The 17,636-nt window shown below is 45.3% G+C and overlaps 1 protein-coding gene across 1 annotated transcript in view; it reads right to left on the minus strand.

Annotated features, from left to right (window-relative positions):
* LOC126253337 (proton-coupled amino acid transporter-like protein pathetic) overlaps window positions 1–17,636 on the minus strand; it is a 154,277-nt gene that overhangs the window by 20,733 nt on the left and 115,908 nt on the right. Inside the window, exon 7 of the mRNA XM_049954602.1 lies at window positions 6,468–6,746. Within this exon, the coding sequence (XP_049810559.1) occupies window positions 6,468–6,746 (279 nt within the window). The remainder of the gene's footprint in view (window positions 1–6,467; window positions 6,747–17,636) is intronic.

Here is a 17,636-nt window from a genome sequence, read left to right on the forward strand (position 1 = left end):
ATCACAGTGAAGGCAACACCTTGTACTGTGTACGCCCCTGACGTATGTAATTCACGACAGCTAGTATTATATGAGTTCTATGATATATGCGTCAAGGAATGAAATACTATTTTGGTTTACGGTTGACCTGAAGTCTTCCACAATGACTTCCCACACCAAAACGTCTGGTGTAACAGCACATTGGAAGAATAGGACGTCTCTCTAAGTTGCCTCCATACTCGGCAACCATGGTCAATCGGCGCAGTGCGGAATCGTGTTCCGTTGAACACAATGCGACGCCGTTCATCAGGAATCCATGCTTTCAGGTCACTCCAGACGCAGCTGTTCGTATCGAGGTGTTAAGCACAGCTGACACATGGGCCAGCGCTTCGGACCAGTAGTGCAGGAGGTCCGCTATTCGTGGTCTAGTGGTTAGAGTTGCTGCCTCTGGATGACTGGGACCTTGTTTCGATTCCCAGGCGGTCGGGAATTTTCTCCGCCCAGGGACTGGGTATTTGTACCGTCCTCATCATTTCATCACCATTCAGAAATATGGCGATACTGGACAGTGAAGAGATTGAGAATATTTACGGGCCCTGATAACCACGCAGTTGAGAGCCCCACAAACCAACAATCATCATCATTAGTAGTGCAAGACGACACAGGTATTGCAAGGAGTCCATCGCAGGTATTCGGATGGCAGACGCGAACGTAACGCAGTTCTAATGTGCATAGAGTGATCCTCTCTTGTGGTGGCCATACAAGGCCAACCTGATCCTTGACAGTCACATCTCAAAGCCACACAAGTGTCCATGATTTGACCAGCTGACCATTGGAGACCCACTACGAGGCCCCTTTCAAACTCTTCTAGGTGCTGGTAACGCTGTATCACAGGGGTATGCAATCATCCCATGTCCGTCACACTGATCACTCTACAGCTGACGATGTTCCCAGCCATTATACACCCTACCAGGCCTGGTAGGAAAAATATTAATGCCAATTCTAATCATTTACTTACTTGCTGATGGTGTGTACATCTACAAAGTTACATTGTGTTATGTGGTAGCTTATGCCTAAACAGTCATGCAACTTATTGTATAATGTAATACACTATGTGATCAAAAGTATCTGGACACACCCAAAACATACGCTTTTCATATTAGGTGCATTGTCCTGCCACTTACTGCCAGGTACTCCTTATCAGCGACCTCAGTAGTCATTAGACACCGTGAGAGAGGAGAATGTGGTACTGTGTAGAACTCACTGGCTTGGAACTTGGTCAGATCACTGGGTGTCACTTGTGTCGTACGTCTGTACGCGAGATTTCCACACTCCTAAACATCCCTAGGTCCACTGTTTCCGATGTGTAGGTGAAGTGGAAACTTCAAGGGACACTTACAGCACAAACGCGTACAGGCCGACCTCGTCTGTTGACTGACGGATACTGCCAACAGTTGAAGAGGTTAGTAATGTTTAATAGGCAGACATCCATCAGAACATCACACAGGAATTCCTAACTGCATCAGGATCCACTGCAAGTACTACGACAGTTAGCTGGGAGGTGAGAGAACTTGGATTTCATGGTCGAGCGGCTGCTCATAAGCCACACATCACGCTGGTAAATGTCAAACGACGCCTCTCTTGGTGTAAGGAGCGTAAACATTGGATGATTGAAAAGTCAAAAAACGTTGTATGGAGTGACGAATCAAGGTACACAATGTGGCGATCCGATGGTAGGGTGTGGGTACGGAAAATGCCCGGAGAACGTCATCTGCCAGCGTGTGTAGTGCCAACAGTAAAATTCTGAGGCGGGGTGTTACGGTGTGGTCGTGTTATGCATTGAGGGGCCTTGCACCCCTTGTTGTTTCGCGTCGCACTATCACAGCACAGGCCTACATTGATGTTTTAAGCACCTTCTTGCTTCCCACTGCCGAAGAGCAATTCGGGGATGGCGATTGCATCTTTCAACACCATCGAGCACCTTAAAAGTGCACGGCCTGTGGGGGAGTGGTTACACGACAATAAAATCCATGTAATGGACTGGCCTGCGCAGTCCTGACCTGAATCCTATACAACAACTTTGGGATGTTTTGAAACGCCGACGTCGTGCCAGGCCTCACCGACCGACATCGATACCTCTCCTCAGTGTAACACTCCGTGAAGAATGAGCTGCCGTTCCCCAAGAAACCTTCCAGCACCTGATTGAACGTATGCCTGCTAGAGTGGATGGTTCAAATGGCTCTGAGCACTATGGGACTTAACTTCTGAGGTCATCAGTCCCCCAGAACTTAGAACTACTTAAACCTAACTAACCTAAGGACATCACACACATCCATGCCCGAGGCAGGATTCGAACCTGCGTCCGTAGCAGTCGCGCGGTTCCGGACTGCGCGCCTAGAACTGCTAGACCACCGCGGCCGGCTGCTAGAGTGGAAGCTGTCATCAAGGCGAAGGGTGGGCCAACACCAAACTGAATTCCAGCAATACCGATGAAGGGCGCTACGATTTTGTAAATAATTTTCAGCCAGGCGTCCGGATACTTTTGATCACATAGTGTATGCACACCCCAATAATCAATACAGTCGATTCTTTACTGCCAATGATATTACTTCTTCTTTTGTTATGGTGAGGAGTGTTATCTCCTGGAGCTTTGTTTAACTGGCTCGTGACAGTGAGGTGAAAAGGAGCAGAATGCCGTAAACTCGTACCGTGCTGAAAGCAGCCCCTGACCAGGTATAGTACAGGGAAGTCTCCGTATCTCGTCTCTGCACAAGAGCCGGTGTGCCGTAAAAGCTGCATTGTGCGAGATACTAGAACCAGTTCTTTCTGGCGAGAGGAAGATCTGAACGCCAGGTGAAGCACTCACAACTTGGGACCGTTGGATCAACTGTTGTCAGCAGCCGCGACAAAAACGGATCATCATTTAAATCCGAATAACAGCGACTGTGAGTGTTTCACAATAATAATCTCGGCAGAATGTGCGTTTCCCCACTTGTGTCTACATGTAAGCCTTTCTTTTGGCTGGGTTTGGATACCTGTCATGTAGTGGGAGAGGTATTCTGCCTTTCTCCCTGAACCACATAATTATTGGTTAAGTATGACAAAATCCGTGAGAGTAGTATTCATTAAACTTGTTTAAAAGGCAATAGTTTCTAGCTGCGAACTTTCGTCCACTTGTTAACCGCTTATATGTCTGATCCAGTAGGTAAATGGTTCTTTGACGTCTTATGGTAATAAGAAACCTTCCATGATCACCGGTTTCCATTTGTAGTTACATGATTGCCTTCATTAATATATACATTTGAATTATGGTATCTCTACTTTCATGCTTAATTGCGTCACGGCTACTAATTTTCATTCAATAAGACGTTATCCATTGCATGACATTCTTTCTCTGAAATTCGCATGATCGTATGGGGAGGTTCCCTTCCCTGTAGGACACTGGAAATCGGTGTGATAAACAATTCAGCCGACACCTTGTGACACTTATTTTTGACCTATCTGTATCGATATTTCTATGTCAATTTGTAGTATTCCTTATGTATAATGGTGTATCTTTCATGGAAATTCTTTGACTTTATATATAAACGAGGGTTGTTCAGAAAGTAAGTTCGCCGGCCGCGGTGGTCTAGCGGTTCTAGGCGCTCAGTCCGGGACTGCGCGACTGCTACGGTCGCAGGTTCGAATCCGGCCTCGGGCATGGATGTGTGTGATGTCCTTAGGTTAGTTAGGTTTAATTAGTTCTAAGTTCTAGGGGACTGATGACCACAGATGTTAAGTCCCATAGTGCTCAGAGCCATTTTTGAACCAAAGTAAGTTCCGATCGGTCGCGAAATGGAAACCACAGTGGAAACCAGAAACATTTTATTTGCAACAGTTACGTACGCCTTCCACCTACTCCTCTACATAGTTGCCGCTCCAGCTTCGAGTTTTGTCGTAGTGTTGTATCAACTTTCCAATATCCTCGTCATAGAAAGCTGCCACCTGTGCTTTCGACCTGTTATCTGCACTGGTCTGCAGATCGTTGTCAGTGGAAAAATTTTGTCTTCATAGCCAGCAGGTCTTGTGAGCAGGGATGAGACTCGGGGAGAGCCAATTACGGACTGTTTTGTGGGTGATCAAAAACTTCTCATCGGAAACGCTGCAGGAGCGTCTTCATTGCCCCTGCAGAGTGCGGTCGAGAATTGGCATGAGGAAGGAACTGCTCGACAGTTGTGTTATGTGGGCTGCATGACACAGGCGAAATCTCTAACCAGGCCATCATACTCGGTGGGAGACGCTATTCCCTACGTATCTTTACGTGCTCAATGTTCACTCAGAACTGGAAAGAGCAATGCGACATGATCAACGGGCATACTAGAGACACTACCCAACACATCTGTGCAAAGCTTTACCGGATTTCCGCAGTGGTTTCCATTTCGCGACCGATCGGAACTTCTGGACAACTCTCGTATATCAGTTATGTGAACTTTTGGTGTTCTTTAGATTATGCCTGTGAATTTAAATAACTGCTGAAATGATTGTTATATAATGTATTGTATATGACTTTGTCCATAGTTAGGGAAGATAGGGTTGAATGTACCAGATGTGGGGAAGCCCCGCGGCTATGGAAGTAGCCTGGTGGAGTGGAAAAGATGTGGTTGGTGCGCAAGTGGCAGCTCGTCCTTTGTGACGGGTAAGCACTGTGGGCTGAGCAGTGCTGTGGTTAACGCATCGCTAGCAGCAGCGGATAATTGTGGCTCATATTCATGATGTTTTGAGGCCAGAAGAGCTTATGGCCCTCGTATGCCACATTTGGTGATCCCATTATCATGGCATGGCTTTTGGCACTATAATAATATAATTTCGATGCCAAGAAGATTTGTAACAGGGTGAGGCCAACAGTATTGCTATGATTGCATCGATGCACCGTTAATAGTCACTGAAAATTGCGCCACCAGTGCCACCAGCCCTCCACTAAATTGTTTACAGTTGGAACTCTGTATATGGACCAGGTATTTGTGAAATTTTCGTTGATTATAATAATAATTGTGTTGTTGCTAGAAACTCTATCTTACGCCCGTGATTATCCTTAATCACTAGCCTGGACAAGAATCCTATCCTAGTGAATTTAACTCTGAATGTCCTAATTTATTATGAGAAAGTGTTAGAACTTAAATATAATGCTGTGTTATCATTTGCACAGCCAATAATATTTATGAGTAGGTCAAAATACTACCTATAAAAGCACATTTGTTATTTCAAGAGTTGTAGTTTGTTGTGCTTTACTTAATTAATAATTAATGATAAGAATTCTTACCATTTCTCATACATACTGTGGTAGTTTTGTTAATGAGCATAATTCTTCAAATCATGAAAGTTTAAGCGTCCTCATGTGTTAGGATTGCTAATGAAGCAATGCAAAGGCTCCTTCAGAGCCAGTGTAGTCAGATCTACATTCTGTTTAGTTGCTTCAAATCGAGTTTAAGGATTAACTATTTGCAGTGTTATCAATTGCAATGCACGTTGGTTAATGCACAGGCATAGAGACCCTGTACTAAGCAATGCAGGTCGCCCGATTAAAATTAAGAATCATTTCAACCTTTTCCTGTTGAGTATTGCTATTAGTTTCATGTGTGTCGGTAATTGGCTTTATAAACTGTTACACCTAGTTCATTTAAGGTACGTGTTGTTGAGAGGTATATGTTAGTGTTTACTATCTCACTGGCCATTTGTTTGTTAGTAGCACAGTTACCTGCAAGGTTAGCTTACTGCGTTGTGGTAGTAACAGATGTAAGTGTGTGTGTGTCAAAGAAGATTACGTTTACCTTAGCACTGCCTTCTGCTTTAACATTTTGCTTGACACAAGAACGCCTAATTAGGCTGGCGACTTGTCTTAACATATGTTGTTACAGCTTGCTTTTGTGCTACGAGGAAGTCTACTCCTGAATTGATTATACTCTGCTGGAGTGTTTCGGAAACGAATCCCAGTTTGATTGCTCTCTTTCCATTAGGTTAATTCACGGTCACAACTTCGAAAAATTCCTCGCACAGGTATAACGTTAGCATGCTAACAGAATCTTCCGTTGGTTATTAGAAGAACAACATTATAATAAATAAAAAGCACCAGTTTGCTTTTGTTCTACAACATTACTTTTATTGTGTTAACCAGTAGAAGTTCGTCAATGTTCTAGACGTGTTACTTCTCTTCCAATGTTGTTTGCAAAGATTCTAACTTATTTGGTGACAATACTTTGTAAATGTCTGAAGATGGCCTTGTAAGCCGAAAACCGGTTACACAATAAAAGTAATATTGTAGAACAAAGCAAACTGGTGCTTTTCATTTATTATAACGTTAGCATTGGTTGCCGTTTGAGGTGGTCAGTGGCACCGTTACAACCTCGCAACTGACATCCGACCATGTCTTTTGAGTGCTTCGCTTTTTTTGTCAGGCAATGTATCTACAACCACGAATGAACTCTGGAACAGAGAAATGCAGAGCGACTCACCACTCCTATCCCCTCCATGGCGAAGACGACAGTGCTGAAGAAGAGCGGAAAGCGTGCGACGTCCACACTGAGGGGCAACTCGCCGGGGTCCTTGAGGTCACGAAGCATGTAGTAGAGCGTGCAGGCGAAGCCCACCACGATGCAAACGTTGGCAGTCGCCGAGAAGGGCACCAGGTACTTGAGGTTGCGCAGCAGGCAGCTGGGCACCAACGGCAGCAGTAGCAGGATCGTGTAGATCCGGATGTCCAGCTGTGCCCACGGGAACCACTGGTCGCACACCTGTTTGAGGAGACAGAGTGTACACGTGAAGGGTGATCACTAATGGACTTCTAGTGTAGATGCAGTGTGGGCACGTAACTGTACACGTCCAGCTGCAACCACGTGAACTGCAGGTCACACAATTGTTTGGCGGGGTGGAATGACAGGTAAAGCCTCATTGCTAACGAACCTCTAGTGTAGATGCAGGATAGATGTATAGATGTGCGTGTCCTGCTGTGCCCATGGGAACTGCTGGTCACGCGCATGTAGAGTGAGGTAGAATGTACACATGAAGAGACATCACTAATGGGCATAAGGTGTCAGTTAGTTACATCTTTCATATATCACCCTTATACCAAAATGATGTGGAACGAGTCAGTTTTACGTGATATACACTCCTGGAAATTGAAATAAGAACACCGTGAATTCATTGTCCCAGGAAGGGGAAACTTTATTGACACATTCCTGGGGTCAGATACATCACATGATCACACTGACAGAACCACAGGCACATAGACACAGGCAACAGAGCATGCACAATGTCGGCACTAGTACAGCAATGCAGGCTGCTATTCTCCCATGGAGACGATCGTAGAGATGCTGGATGTAGTCCTGTGGAGCGGCTTGCCATGCCATTTCCACCTGGCGCCTCAGTTGGACCAGCGTTCGTGCTGGACGTGCAGACCGCGTGAGACGACGCTTCATCCAGTCCCAAACATGCTCAATGGGGGACAGATCCGGAGATCTTGCTGGCCAGGGTAGTTGACTTACACCTTCTAGAGCACGTTGGGTGGCACGGGATACATGCGGACGTGCATTGTCCTGTTGGAACAGCAAGTTCCCTTGCCGGTCTAGGAATGGTAGAACGATGGGTTCGATGACGGTTTGGATGTACCGTGCACTATTCAGTGTCCCCTCGACGATCACCAGTGGTGTACGGCCAGTGTAGGAGATCGCTCCCCACACCATGATGCCGGGTGTTGGCCCTGTGTGCCTCGGTCGTATGCAGTCCTGATTGTGGCGCTCACCTGCACGGCGCCAAACACGCATACGACCATCATTGGCACCAAGGCAGAAGCGACTCTCATCGCTGAAGACGACACGTCTCCATTCGTCCCTCCATTCACGCCTGTCGCGACACCACTGGAGGCGGGCTGCACGATGTTGGGGCGTGAGCGGAAGACGGCCTAACGGTGTGCGGGACCGTAGCCCAGCCTCATGGAGACGGTTGCGAATGGTCCTCGCCGATACCCCAGGAGCAACAGTGTCCCTAATTTGCTGGGAAGTGGCGGTGCGGTCCCCTACGGCACTGCGTAGGATCCTACGGTCTTGGCGTGCATCCGTGCGTCGCTGCGGTCCGGTCCCAGGTCGACGGGCACGTGCACCTTCCGCCGACCACTGGCGACAACATCGATGTACTGTGGAGACCTCACGCCCCACGTGTTGAGCAATTCGGCGGTACGTCCACCCGGCCTCCCGCATGCCCACTATACGCCCTCGCTCAAAGTCCGTCAACTGCACATACGGTTCACGTCCACGCTGTCGCGGCATGCTACCAGTGTTAAAGACTGCGATGGAGCTCCGTATGCCACGGCAAACTGGCTGACACTGACGGCGGCGGTGCACAAATGCTGCGCAGCTAGCGCCATTCGACGGCCAACACCGCGGTTCCTGGTGTGTCCGCTGTGCCGTGCGTGTGATCATTGCTTGTACAGCCCTCTCGCAGTGTCCGGAGCAAGTATGGTGGGTCTGACACACCGGTGTCAATGTGTTCTTTTTTCCATTTCCAGGAGTGTACATTGATCAGCCAGAATATTATGGCCACAGACTTGCTATCAATATAAACCCACTCAGGTGATAGCAGCGTCACCTGGGGTGGCATAACTGCTAGTCAGACACACGCATGATGCATCAGTGAGTGTGCTGTCTGTTTGCAGAATGGGGAAGATGCGTGGTCTATCTGAGTTTGACCAGTGACAGATTATGAGGGCCGTGGAGAATCGGCAAGAGCATTTCGGAAACTGCAAGACTTGTCGGGTGTTCCAGGAATGCTGTGGTGAGTGTCTTCAACACGTGGCGAAACCAAGGTGAAACCACGTGCAGATGTCATGTGGTTGGGCATCTAAGTTTCGTGACAGATATAAGATGTAGTAGGCTGGGCAGACAGGTAAAACAAGACAAGTGCCACACTGTGGCTAAAGTGAAACCACGTCCAGACATCCTGTGGTTGGGCTGCGACACCTCACTGCAGACGTCAGACGTTGTAGGATGGGTAAGCTGGTACAACAAGACAGGCGGCGTGCAGTGGATAACGTGAAACCACATCCAGACGTCATGTGGTTGAGCGGAAACCCCTCGTTATAGACGTCAGATATCGTAGGTTGTGCAGGCTGGTAAAACAAGACAAATGGCGCACTAACATCAAACTTAAATGATAGGCAAAGTGTGTCTAGACACTCAGCGCATCGAACACTTTGAACACTGGGCCTCTGCAGCTGACGACCCAGCATTTGGCAATATTAACACCACAACATTGGCAACTGCGACTAAAATGGGCATGTGACCAACGGCACTGGACGCTGGCGCAGTGGCAGCGTATCGCATAATTTGATAAATACCGATATATTTTTCATCATACAACGGAGAGGGCGCAAATCCGTCCTCTTACAACCGGAAAGCTACAAGCTACTTGACACCAGTACTACAAGATGGAGACAAGCTGTCGGCGGCCAAATTATGCTCTGGGGAACTTTCACGTGGGCATCCATGCATCCAGTGTACCTCTTGCAAGGCTGGACGGCAGTGGCATTTTTCAACAGGATAATGTGCCATGTCTCAAGGCTAGGAGGGTGACAGAGTGGTTAAGGAACACACTGGCTTGCTCCAGTCGATTCCTTGGCTCTCCAGTTCTCCAAATCTGAACCTGATCGAACGCATCTGTGATGTGATTGAATGTGGCGTCAGAGTTCATCTTCCTCCTTGGGAATTAGGTAACTTGTTGGTGCAGATGTTGTGTTAAATACCTTCTGAGACATATTAAAGCCTCACTGCTTCCATACCACAACACATCCGTGGCATACTGGAAATTAGATGGGTGGTCACAATGTTTTGGTTGATCAGGGTGTATACATGATTAGTGTTAACATTAATGAACACATTATGTTGGAACCTACTCATGTAACAACACAACTTTTTTCTTAACTAGCTACCAGTTTGAACCAAGAATTAGTCAGTAGAGTAGAAGGAACTGTTCAGGTTGAAAACTTGATTCGCCATCTGCCACACATTTTACGTTATTGGAAAAATCATTAAAATTTTTTGTTGTTACATATTGAACTCCTTTCTCAGCCAGTGACAGTTTTAACAATGGGTAATGAAGGTCATTTGTCCCTTATTGTTGTTGGTATGTACATCAATATTCTTCTCAGATTGTGATGGTGTAGATACAGCATAGACACGTCAATGTGCACGTTCGGCTGTGCCCACAAGAATTGCGGTTCACACAGTTGTGGTGTGATATTGTGTGTACGGGTCAAAAACCATCACTAGTGAACATCTTGTGGAGATGCAGATGCACGTGTCCATTTGTGCCTGTGGGAACTGCAGTTCACACAGTTGTGGTGCGATGTGGCGTGTACAGGTGAAGAGCCATCATTAATGGCCTTCTTGTGTAGATGCAGATGCACTTGTCCAGCTCTGCCTGTGTTAACTATGGGTCATACAGTTGTGGTGCGATGTGGAGTGTACAGATGAAGCGCCATCACTATTGGCCTTCTTGTGTAGATGGAGATGTAGTTGTCCAGCTGTGCCTGTGGGAACAGTTGCTCACACACCTGTGGGGTGAGGTGGAGTGTTCACATGAAGAATCATTAGTAATGGCATTCTGGTGTAAATGGAGCGTGGTCATGTAGACGTGCAAATCCAGCCGTGCCAACTGGGTGTGCTTCTCGCACACCTGTACAGAAGGGTGGAGTGTACAGGTGATAAGTCTTCACTAATGTGATGATGCTTGTTAAGAGGATCATGGCCATGTGAAAACTGCATTTAGAGCAGTGTCCATGGGTATTGCTGATCACACAACTGTGGATCAAGGTGGAGTGTACACATGATGAGTCTTTACTAATGGGCTGATGTTTGTAGCAGCAGCATGACTGTGTGTGTGTGTGTGTGTGTGTGTGTGTGTGTGTGTGTGCAGATCAAGCTGTGCATACGGAAACAGCTGATCACAGCTCTTTGCACTTAGACACAAAACACATATCAGTAGTGTTCCATCACTGTATTGACGAGCAAGTCCAGCTAAAGACAGGAAATCCCTCTTCATACCCTCTTGTACTGAATGGAAGACACGGGAGTGTAAGGCGGATGAAGCCAAAGAGATGTAGTTAGAGACGATAGAAACTACCCGTTATCAAAGTGATGAAAACTCTTAATACAGGGTGTTACATAAAGGTACGGCCAAACTTTCAGGAAACATTCCTCACACACAAAGAAAGAAAATATGTTATGTGGACATGTGTCCGGAAACGCTTACTTTCCATGTTAGAGCTCATTTTATTACTATCAACTTAATCATGGAATGGAAACACACAGCATCAGAACGTACCAGCGTGACTTTGTTACAGGAAATGTTCAAAATGTCCTCCGTTAGCGAGGATACATGCATCCACCCTCCGTCGCATGGAATCCCTGATGCGCTGATGCAGCCCTGGAGAATGGCGTATTGTGTCACAGCCGTCCACAATACGAGCACGAAGAGTCTCTACATTTGGTACCGGGGTTGCGTACACAAGAGCTTTCAAATGCCCCCATAAATGAAAGTCAAGAGGGTTGAGATCAGGAGAGCGTGGAGGCCATGGAATTGGTCCGCCTCTACCAATTCACCGGTCACCGAATCTGTTGTTGAGAAGCGTACGAACACTTCGACTGAAATGTGCAAGAGCTCCATCGTGCATGAACCACATGTTGTGTCGTACTTGTAAAGGCACATGTTGTAGCAGCACAGGTAGAGTATCCCCCATAAAATCAGGATAACGTGCTCCATTGAGCGTAGGTGGAAGAACATGGGGCCCAACAAGGCATCACCAACAATGCCTGCCCAAACGTTCACAGAAAATCTGTGTTGATGACGTGATTGCACAATTGCGTGCGGATTCTCGACAGCCCACACATGTTGACTGTGAAAATTTACAATTTGATCACGTTGGAATGAAGCCTCATCCGTAAAGAGAACATTTGCACTGAAATGAGGATTGACACATTGTTGGATGAAACATTCGCAGAAGTGTACCCGTGGAGGCCAATCAGCTGCTGATAGTGCCTGCACACGCTGTACATGGTACGGAAACAACTGGTTCTCCCGTAGCACTCTCCATACAGTGACGTGGTCAGCGTTACCTTGTACAGCAGCAACTTCTCTGACGCTGACATTAGGGTTATCGTCAACTGCACGAAGAATTGCCTCGTCCATTGCAGGTGTCCTCGTCATTTTAGGTCTTCCCCAGTCGCGAGTCATAGGCTGGAATGTTCCGTGCTCCCTAAGACGCCGATCAATTGCTTCGAACGTCTTCCTGTCGGGACACCTTCGTTCTGGACATCCGTCTCGATACAAACGTACTGCGCCACGGCTATTGCCCAGTGCTAATCCATACATCAAAAGGGCATCTGCCAACTCCGCATTTGTAAACATTACGCTGACTGCAAAACCACGTTCGTGATGAACACTATCCTGTTGATGCTAGCCGGCCGCGGTGGTCTAGCGGTTCTAGGCGCGCAGTCCGGAACCGCGAGACTGCTACGGTCGCAAGTTCGAATCCTGCCTCGGGCATGGATGTGTGTGATGTTCTTAGATCAGTTAGGTTTAAGTAGTTCTAAGTTCTAGGGGACTGATGACCACAGATGTTAAGTCCCATAGTGCTCAGAATCATTTGAACCATTTTTTGTTGATGCTACGTACTGATGTGCTTGATGCTAGTACTGTAGAGCAATGAGTCGCATGTCAACACAAGCACCGAAGTCAACATTACCGTCCTTCAATTGGGCCAACTGGCGGTGAACCGAGGAAGTACAGTACATACTGACGAAACTAAAATGAGCTCTAACATGGAAATTAAGCGTTTCCGGACACATGTCCACATAACATCTTTTCTTTATTTGTGTGTTAGGAATGTTTCCTGAAAGTTTGGTCGTACCTTTTTCAACACCCTGTATAACATTAGAGCAAATAATGAAGTTTATAGCAGTGGGACACGGAAGCTGCGGTAAGGATAAACTTTAAAAACATTTCATTTCTAGGACACACAGATTATTGTGACCTTGATTTGCATCCGGTGGCAAATGAGCTACATGCACGCAGCAGTTGACTCAGTGGGAAATGGGCAAAGTGTAAACAGGCCATATATTCTGGCAATAGTCACGGAAACAGCCGGCACACACCTGGATGTCGCAGGTGTGGCGCAGGCTGGACGCAAAGAGACAGAGAATGTACGTAGAGAGGCTGTGGCACTTACTCTGCGGTATCACGCTGTAGTGATAGCAGCCATGTTTTGTGTAGACATTCTGTGGCTTGAAAGCGAGACTGCACGAGTGCGAACTTGTGTGAAAAGCAGTTCCCGAATTCATTTTCGGAATCATGCACGCCATCTGCGCAGCGTGTAACTGCATGCACAGAAAGAATATAACACAAATATTTCTTATTTCAAGTTAGTTAGGTTTAGAAATGTTATGCGTTAGCCCAGGAAGAACTTCCCCGCGTTTGACTTTAAGTGAATGTGTGAATTTATTATTTTACGCTAGATTTCTATTGAAAAACAAGCAGCTGACAGAGAAATGGATTGTTCTGACGAGAAGAGAAAATTGGTTTCTGACAAATATCATTCGCATTTGTTCTTCAAATCTTGAAGACGAGTTTGTACATGAAGTAAATGACTAAAGGCCACTGTATAACAATGCTGTGCCTATTATTTTCGATGTTTCAAGTTAGCTGCAAAAAACTAATGTCCAGTGGTGGCTACCTGCAGAAAGAATGTCAAACGAAAGTGTTTGCAGGAAACTCGCCTATTGTGTAGGTTGGAGTATCTTTGTCTAGTTTTGTTTTGTTTTGTTTTGTCTTGAATTTGAAAAGAGTTGTACATACAAATGAAATTAATGCCACCTTCTGTAGAATGTCAGCCTCTGTAACTTAAAACTGGAGTAGTGTTCATTGACCTGTCAGCAGCTTATGACACAGTGTGGTGCGAGGGCCTATTATTGAAATTTTTGAGAGCAATACCTTGCAATACTCCAGGCAACCTCTTAAGTAACATGTTAAGCAATAGGCGGTTTAAAGTACATCAATAAGAAGAGAAAAGCAGATGGCATGTACTCAATGACGGATTACCTCAGGACTCTGTTCTTGCTCCAGTGTTATTCAACCTCTATACAGCTGACCTGCCGAAAATTTCAATATGCAGATGACCTGGCAATTTCATATCAGAGTGAAGACCTTTCTAAATGTGAAGAACACCTAACGAACAGCCTTACTAAAGTTTATGAGTATTTTGAGACATGGAGACTGAGACCAAATGTTTCTAAAACCGGGGTAAGCCTGTTCCACCTCTCTAATCGCCTTTCATCAGCAAAGATCAGTCCACAGTTCGGCCCTCTTTGCACAGTCAGATACAACGAAAGCCCAAAATACCTGGGAGTCACTCTGGACAGAACTTTAACATACAAAAAATACCCTTCCAACTTGGCCAAGAAGACACAAACACGAGTGAACCTTGTGAGAAATCTGGCAGGCAGTACATGGGGAGCGACCACATCAATCCTCCGAGGAGCATCCCTTGCAGTGGTATACTTTGCAGCGGAATACTGTGCACCAATTTCGCTCGGAAGCGCCCACGTTGTGACAGTAGCCGTCCAACTGAATTCAGTTATGAGAGTAATTAGTGGTACAGTACGGTGTACACATACTTGCTGGCTACCAGTGTTTTCAAACATCAGTCCACCAGACCTCCGTCGAAAGACTGCTCTTTACAACCCCTGTCAGCAAGTTTCTGAAAACAACTCGATCTTAATGACAATTTGCTATCACTGCTTAGGAAACGCCTCAAATCTAGAAGACCGGCATATGAAATGGAAGTCCAAATGCTATCCACAGGATTCGATCAGGACGCAAAGTGGAAATGTGAGTGGCAAGCTACAAGAAACCACGAAGTTGTAGACAATCCAACAGTTCCAGTTCCAGTCTTCCACCAACCAAGGGAGGTGAAGGTGCAGTTAAACAGATATCGGACTGAAGAGGGTAGGTGCAAATACAACATGCACAAGTGGGGCTTTTCAAGTGACAGTGTGTGTGACTGTGGTGACACCCAAACAATGAGCCACATTGTGAATGAATATCCAATCAGACGCTTCCGTGGTGGCACTGAGAAGCTCCATCAAGCATCCGACGAGGCACTCCGCTGGATCGAGTCCATCAACATCGGAGTGTAGTCTGTGTACTGTATATAATTTCACATGTTCATTTTTATATATATTTCTTTGTTTTGCTAAATGTGTATTACTGTAATTTTTGCATACGATAATAACAATAATAATTTCTGCGAAAGTTAACCACATGTAAGTTGGCAACAGTGCATAAATATGTCCGATGCCAGTTCTTTCTGTGAGAATCTCTCGTAAGTTCTTTAAGAAATAAATGTTGAGGTATGAAGAGATTTTTTGATTTATCGGTATTCACGAGGTTCTATGTGAGGAGTCAAGGAGAGCACTTGTTCACAGCAGCTTCTATAAGGTCTGGATCCAGCTTGTTCAGGCGATATCATAGCATTAATTTGATCTTGGATTCGGTTTAGAATCATTCTTTCCAATAGCTTGTAAGCACAGCTAAGTAGAGATATTGGGTCGAAGTGTTTTGAAGCTGTTCCTCCTTTCCCTGGATTTTGGATAGCGATATTTTCTGCTCTTTTAAATTTTTTGGGTAATGTCGATGTAGGGAGAATTTCGTTAAAAAGGCAAACTAGCCAAGTTCGCGTTACGGGTCCACTCTGCAGAAATTGGAAGTATTGTAAGTCTAGTCTAGAAAACCTACCAAAACATCAGTTCACTCTGAAGTGATACTTGGCGTCTCTTTTAAATATGTTTAAAGACGTACCTGTTCCTCCTGTTTAAGGGTTGTGAGATCACAATAACCTGTAAATATGATAGAATTAAGCTGCCTGAAATGTAACTTTATTTTTATTCCTATCACTTCAGAAAGAGTTTTTTGTTAACACATTAACTTTATTTAAATATATGCTAACGTGGTAGTAACCATACTTGAGTCCAATATTAGTGCCACTACCTCCAACTTGTTGTTGTTGTTGTTGTTGTGGTGGTCTTCATCCAGGGACTGGTTTGATGCAGCTACCTATGCTTTTCTATCCTGTGCAAGCTTCTTCATCTCCCAGTACCTACTGCAGCCTAAATCCTTCTGTATCTGCTTAGTGTATTCATCTCTTGGTCTCTCTCTACAATTTTTACCCTCCACGCTGTCCTCCAGTACTAAACTAGTGATCCCTTGATACCTCCCAACATGTCCTAACATCCGATCCCTTCTTCTGGTCAAGTCGTGCCACAAACTCCTCTTGTCCCCAACCCTATTCAATACCTCCTCATTAGTTATATGATCTACCCATCTAATCTTCAGCGTTATTCTGTAGCACCACATTTCGAAAGCTTCAATTATCTTCTTGTCTGCACTATTTATAGTCCACGTCTCACTTCCATACATGGCTACACTCCATACATATACTGTACTTTCAGAAACGACTTCCTGACACTTAAATCTATACTAGATGTTAACAAATTTCTCTTCTTCAGAAACGCTTTCCTTGCCATTGCCAGCCCACATTTTATATGCTCTCTACTTCGACCATCATCAGTTATTTTGCACCCCAAATAGCAAAACTCCTTTACTACTCTAACTGTCTCATTTCTTAATCTAATTGCCTCAGCATCACCCGACTTAATTCGACTACGTTCCATTATCCTCGTTTTGATTTTGTTGATGTTCATCTTATACCCTCCTTTCAAGACACTGTCCATTCCGTTCAACTACTCTTCCATGTCCTTTGCTGTCTCTGACACAATTACAATGTCATCGGCGAACCTCAAAGTTTTTATTTCTTCTCCATGGATTTCAATACCTACTCCGAACTTTTCTTTTGTTTCCTTTACTGCTTTCTCAATATACAGACTGAATAGCATCGGGGAGAGGCTACAACCCTGTCTCACTCCCTTCCCAACCACTGCTTCCCTTTCGTGTCCCTCGACACTTATAACTGCCATCTGCTTTCTGTACTAATTGTAAATAGCCTTTCGCTCCCTGTATTTTACCCCTGCCACCTTCAGAATTTGAAAGAGAGTATTCCAGTCAACATTGTCAAAAGCTTTCTCTAAGTCTACAATTGCTAGAAACGTAGGTTTGTCTTTCCTTAATCTAGCTTCTAAGATAAGTCGTAGGGTCAGTATTGCTTCTGGTATCTCCAGGATTCTTCCATGTATACAACCTTCTTTCATGATTCTTGAACCAAGTGTTAGCTATAAGTTATGCTCTGTGCAAAATTCTACCAGGCGGCTTCCTCTTGCATTTCTTAGCCCCATTCCATATTCACCTATTACGTTTCCTTCTCTTCCTTTTCCTACTGTCGAATTCCAGTCACCAATGACTATTAAATTTTCGTCTCCCTTCACTACTTGAATAATTTCTTTTATATCATTATACATTTCATCAATTTCTTCATCATCTGCAGAGCTAGTTGGCATATAAACTTGTACTACTGTAGTAGACGTGGGCTTCGTGTCTGTCTTGGCCACAATAATGCGTTAACTATGCTGTTTGTAGTAGCTTAACCTATCCATTTCCCTTTTGAATTTTCTAACCTACCTTCC

This window comes from Schistocerca nitens, chromosome 4 (assembly GCF_023898315.1).
Source record: "Schistocerca nitens isolate TAMUIC-IGC-003100 chromosome 4, iqSchNite1.1, whole genome shotgun sequence".
NCBI lineage: Eukaryota > Metazoa > Arthropoda > Insecta > Orthoptera > Acrididae > Schistocerca > Schistocerca nitens.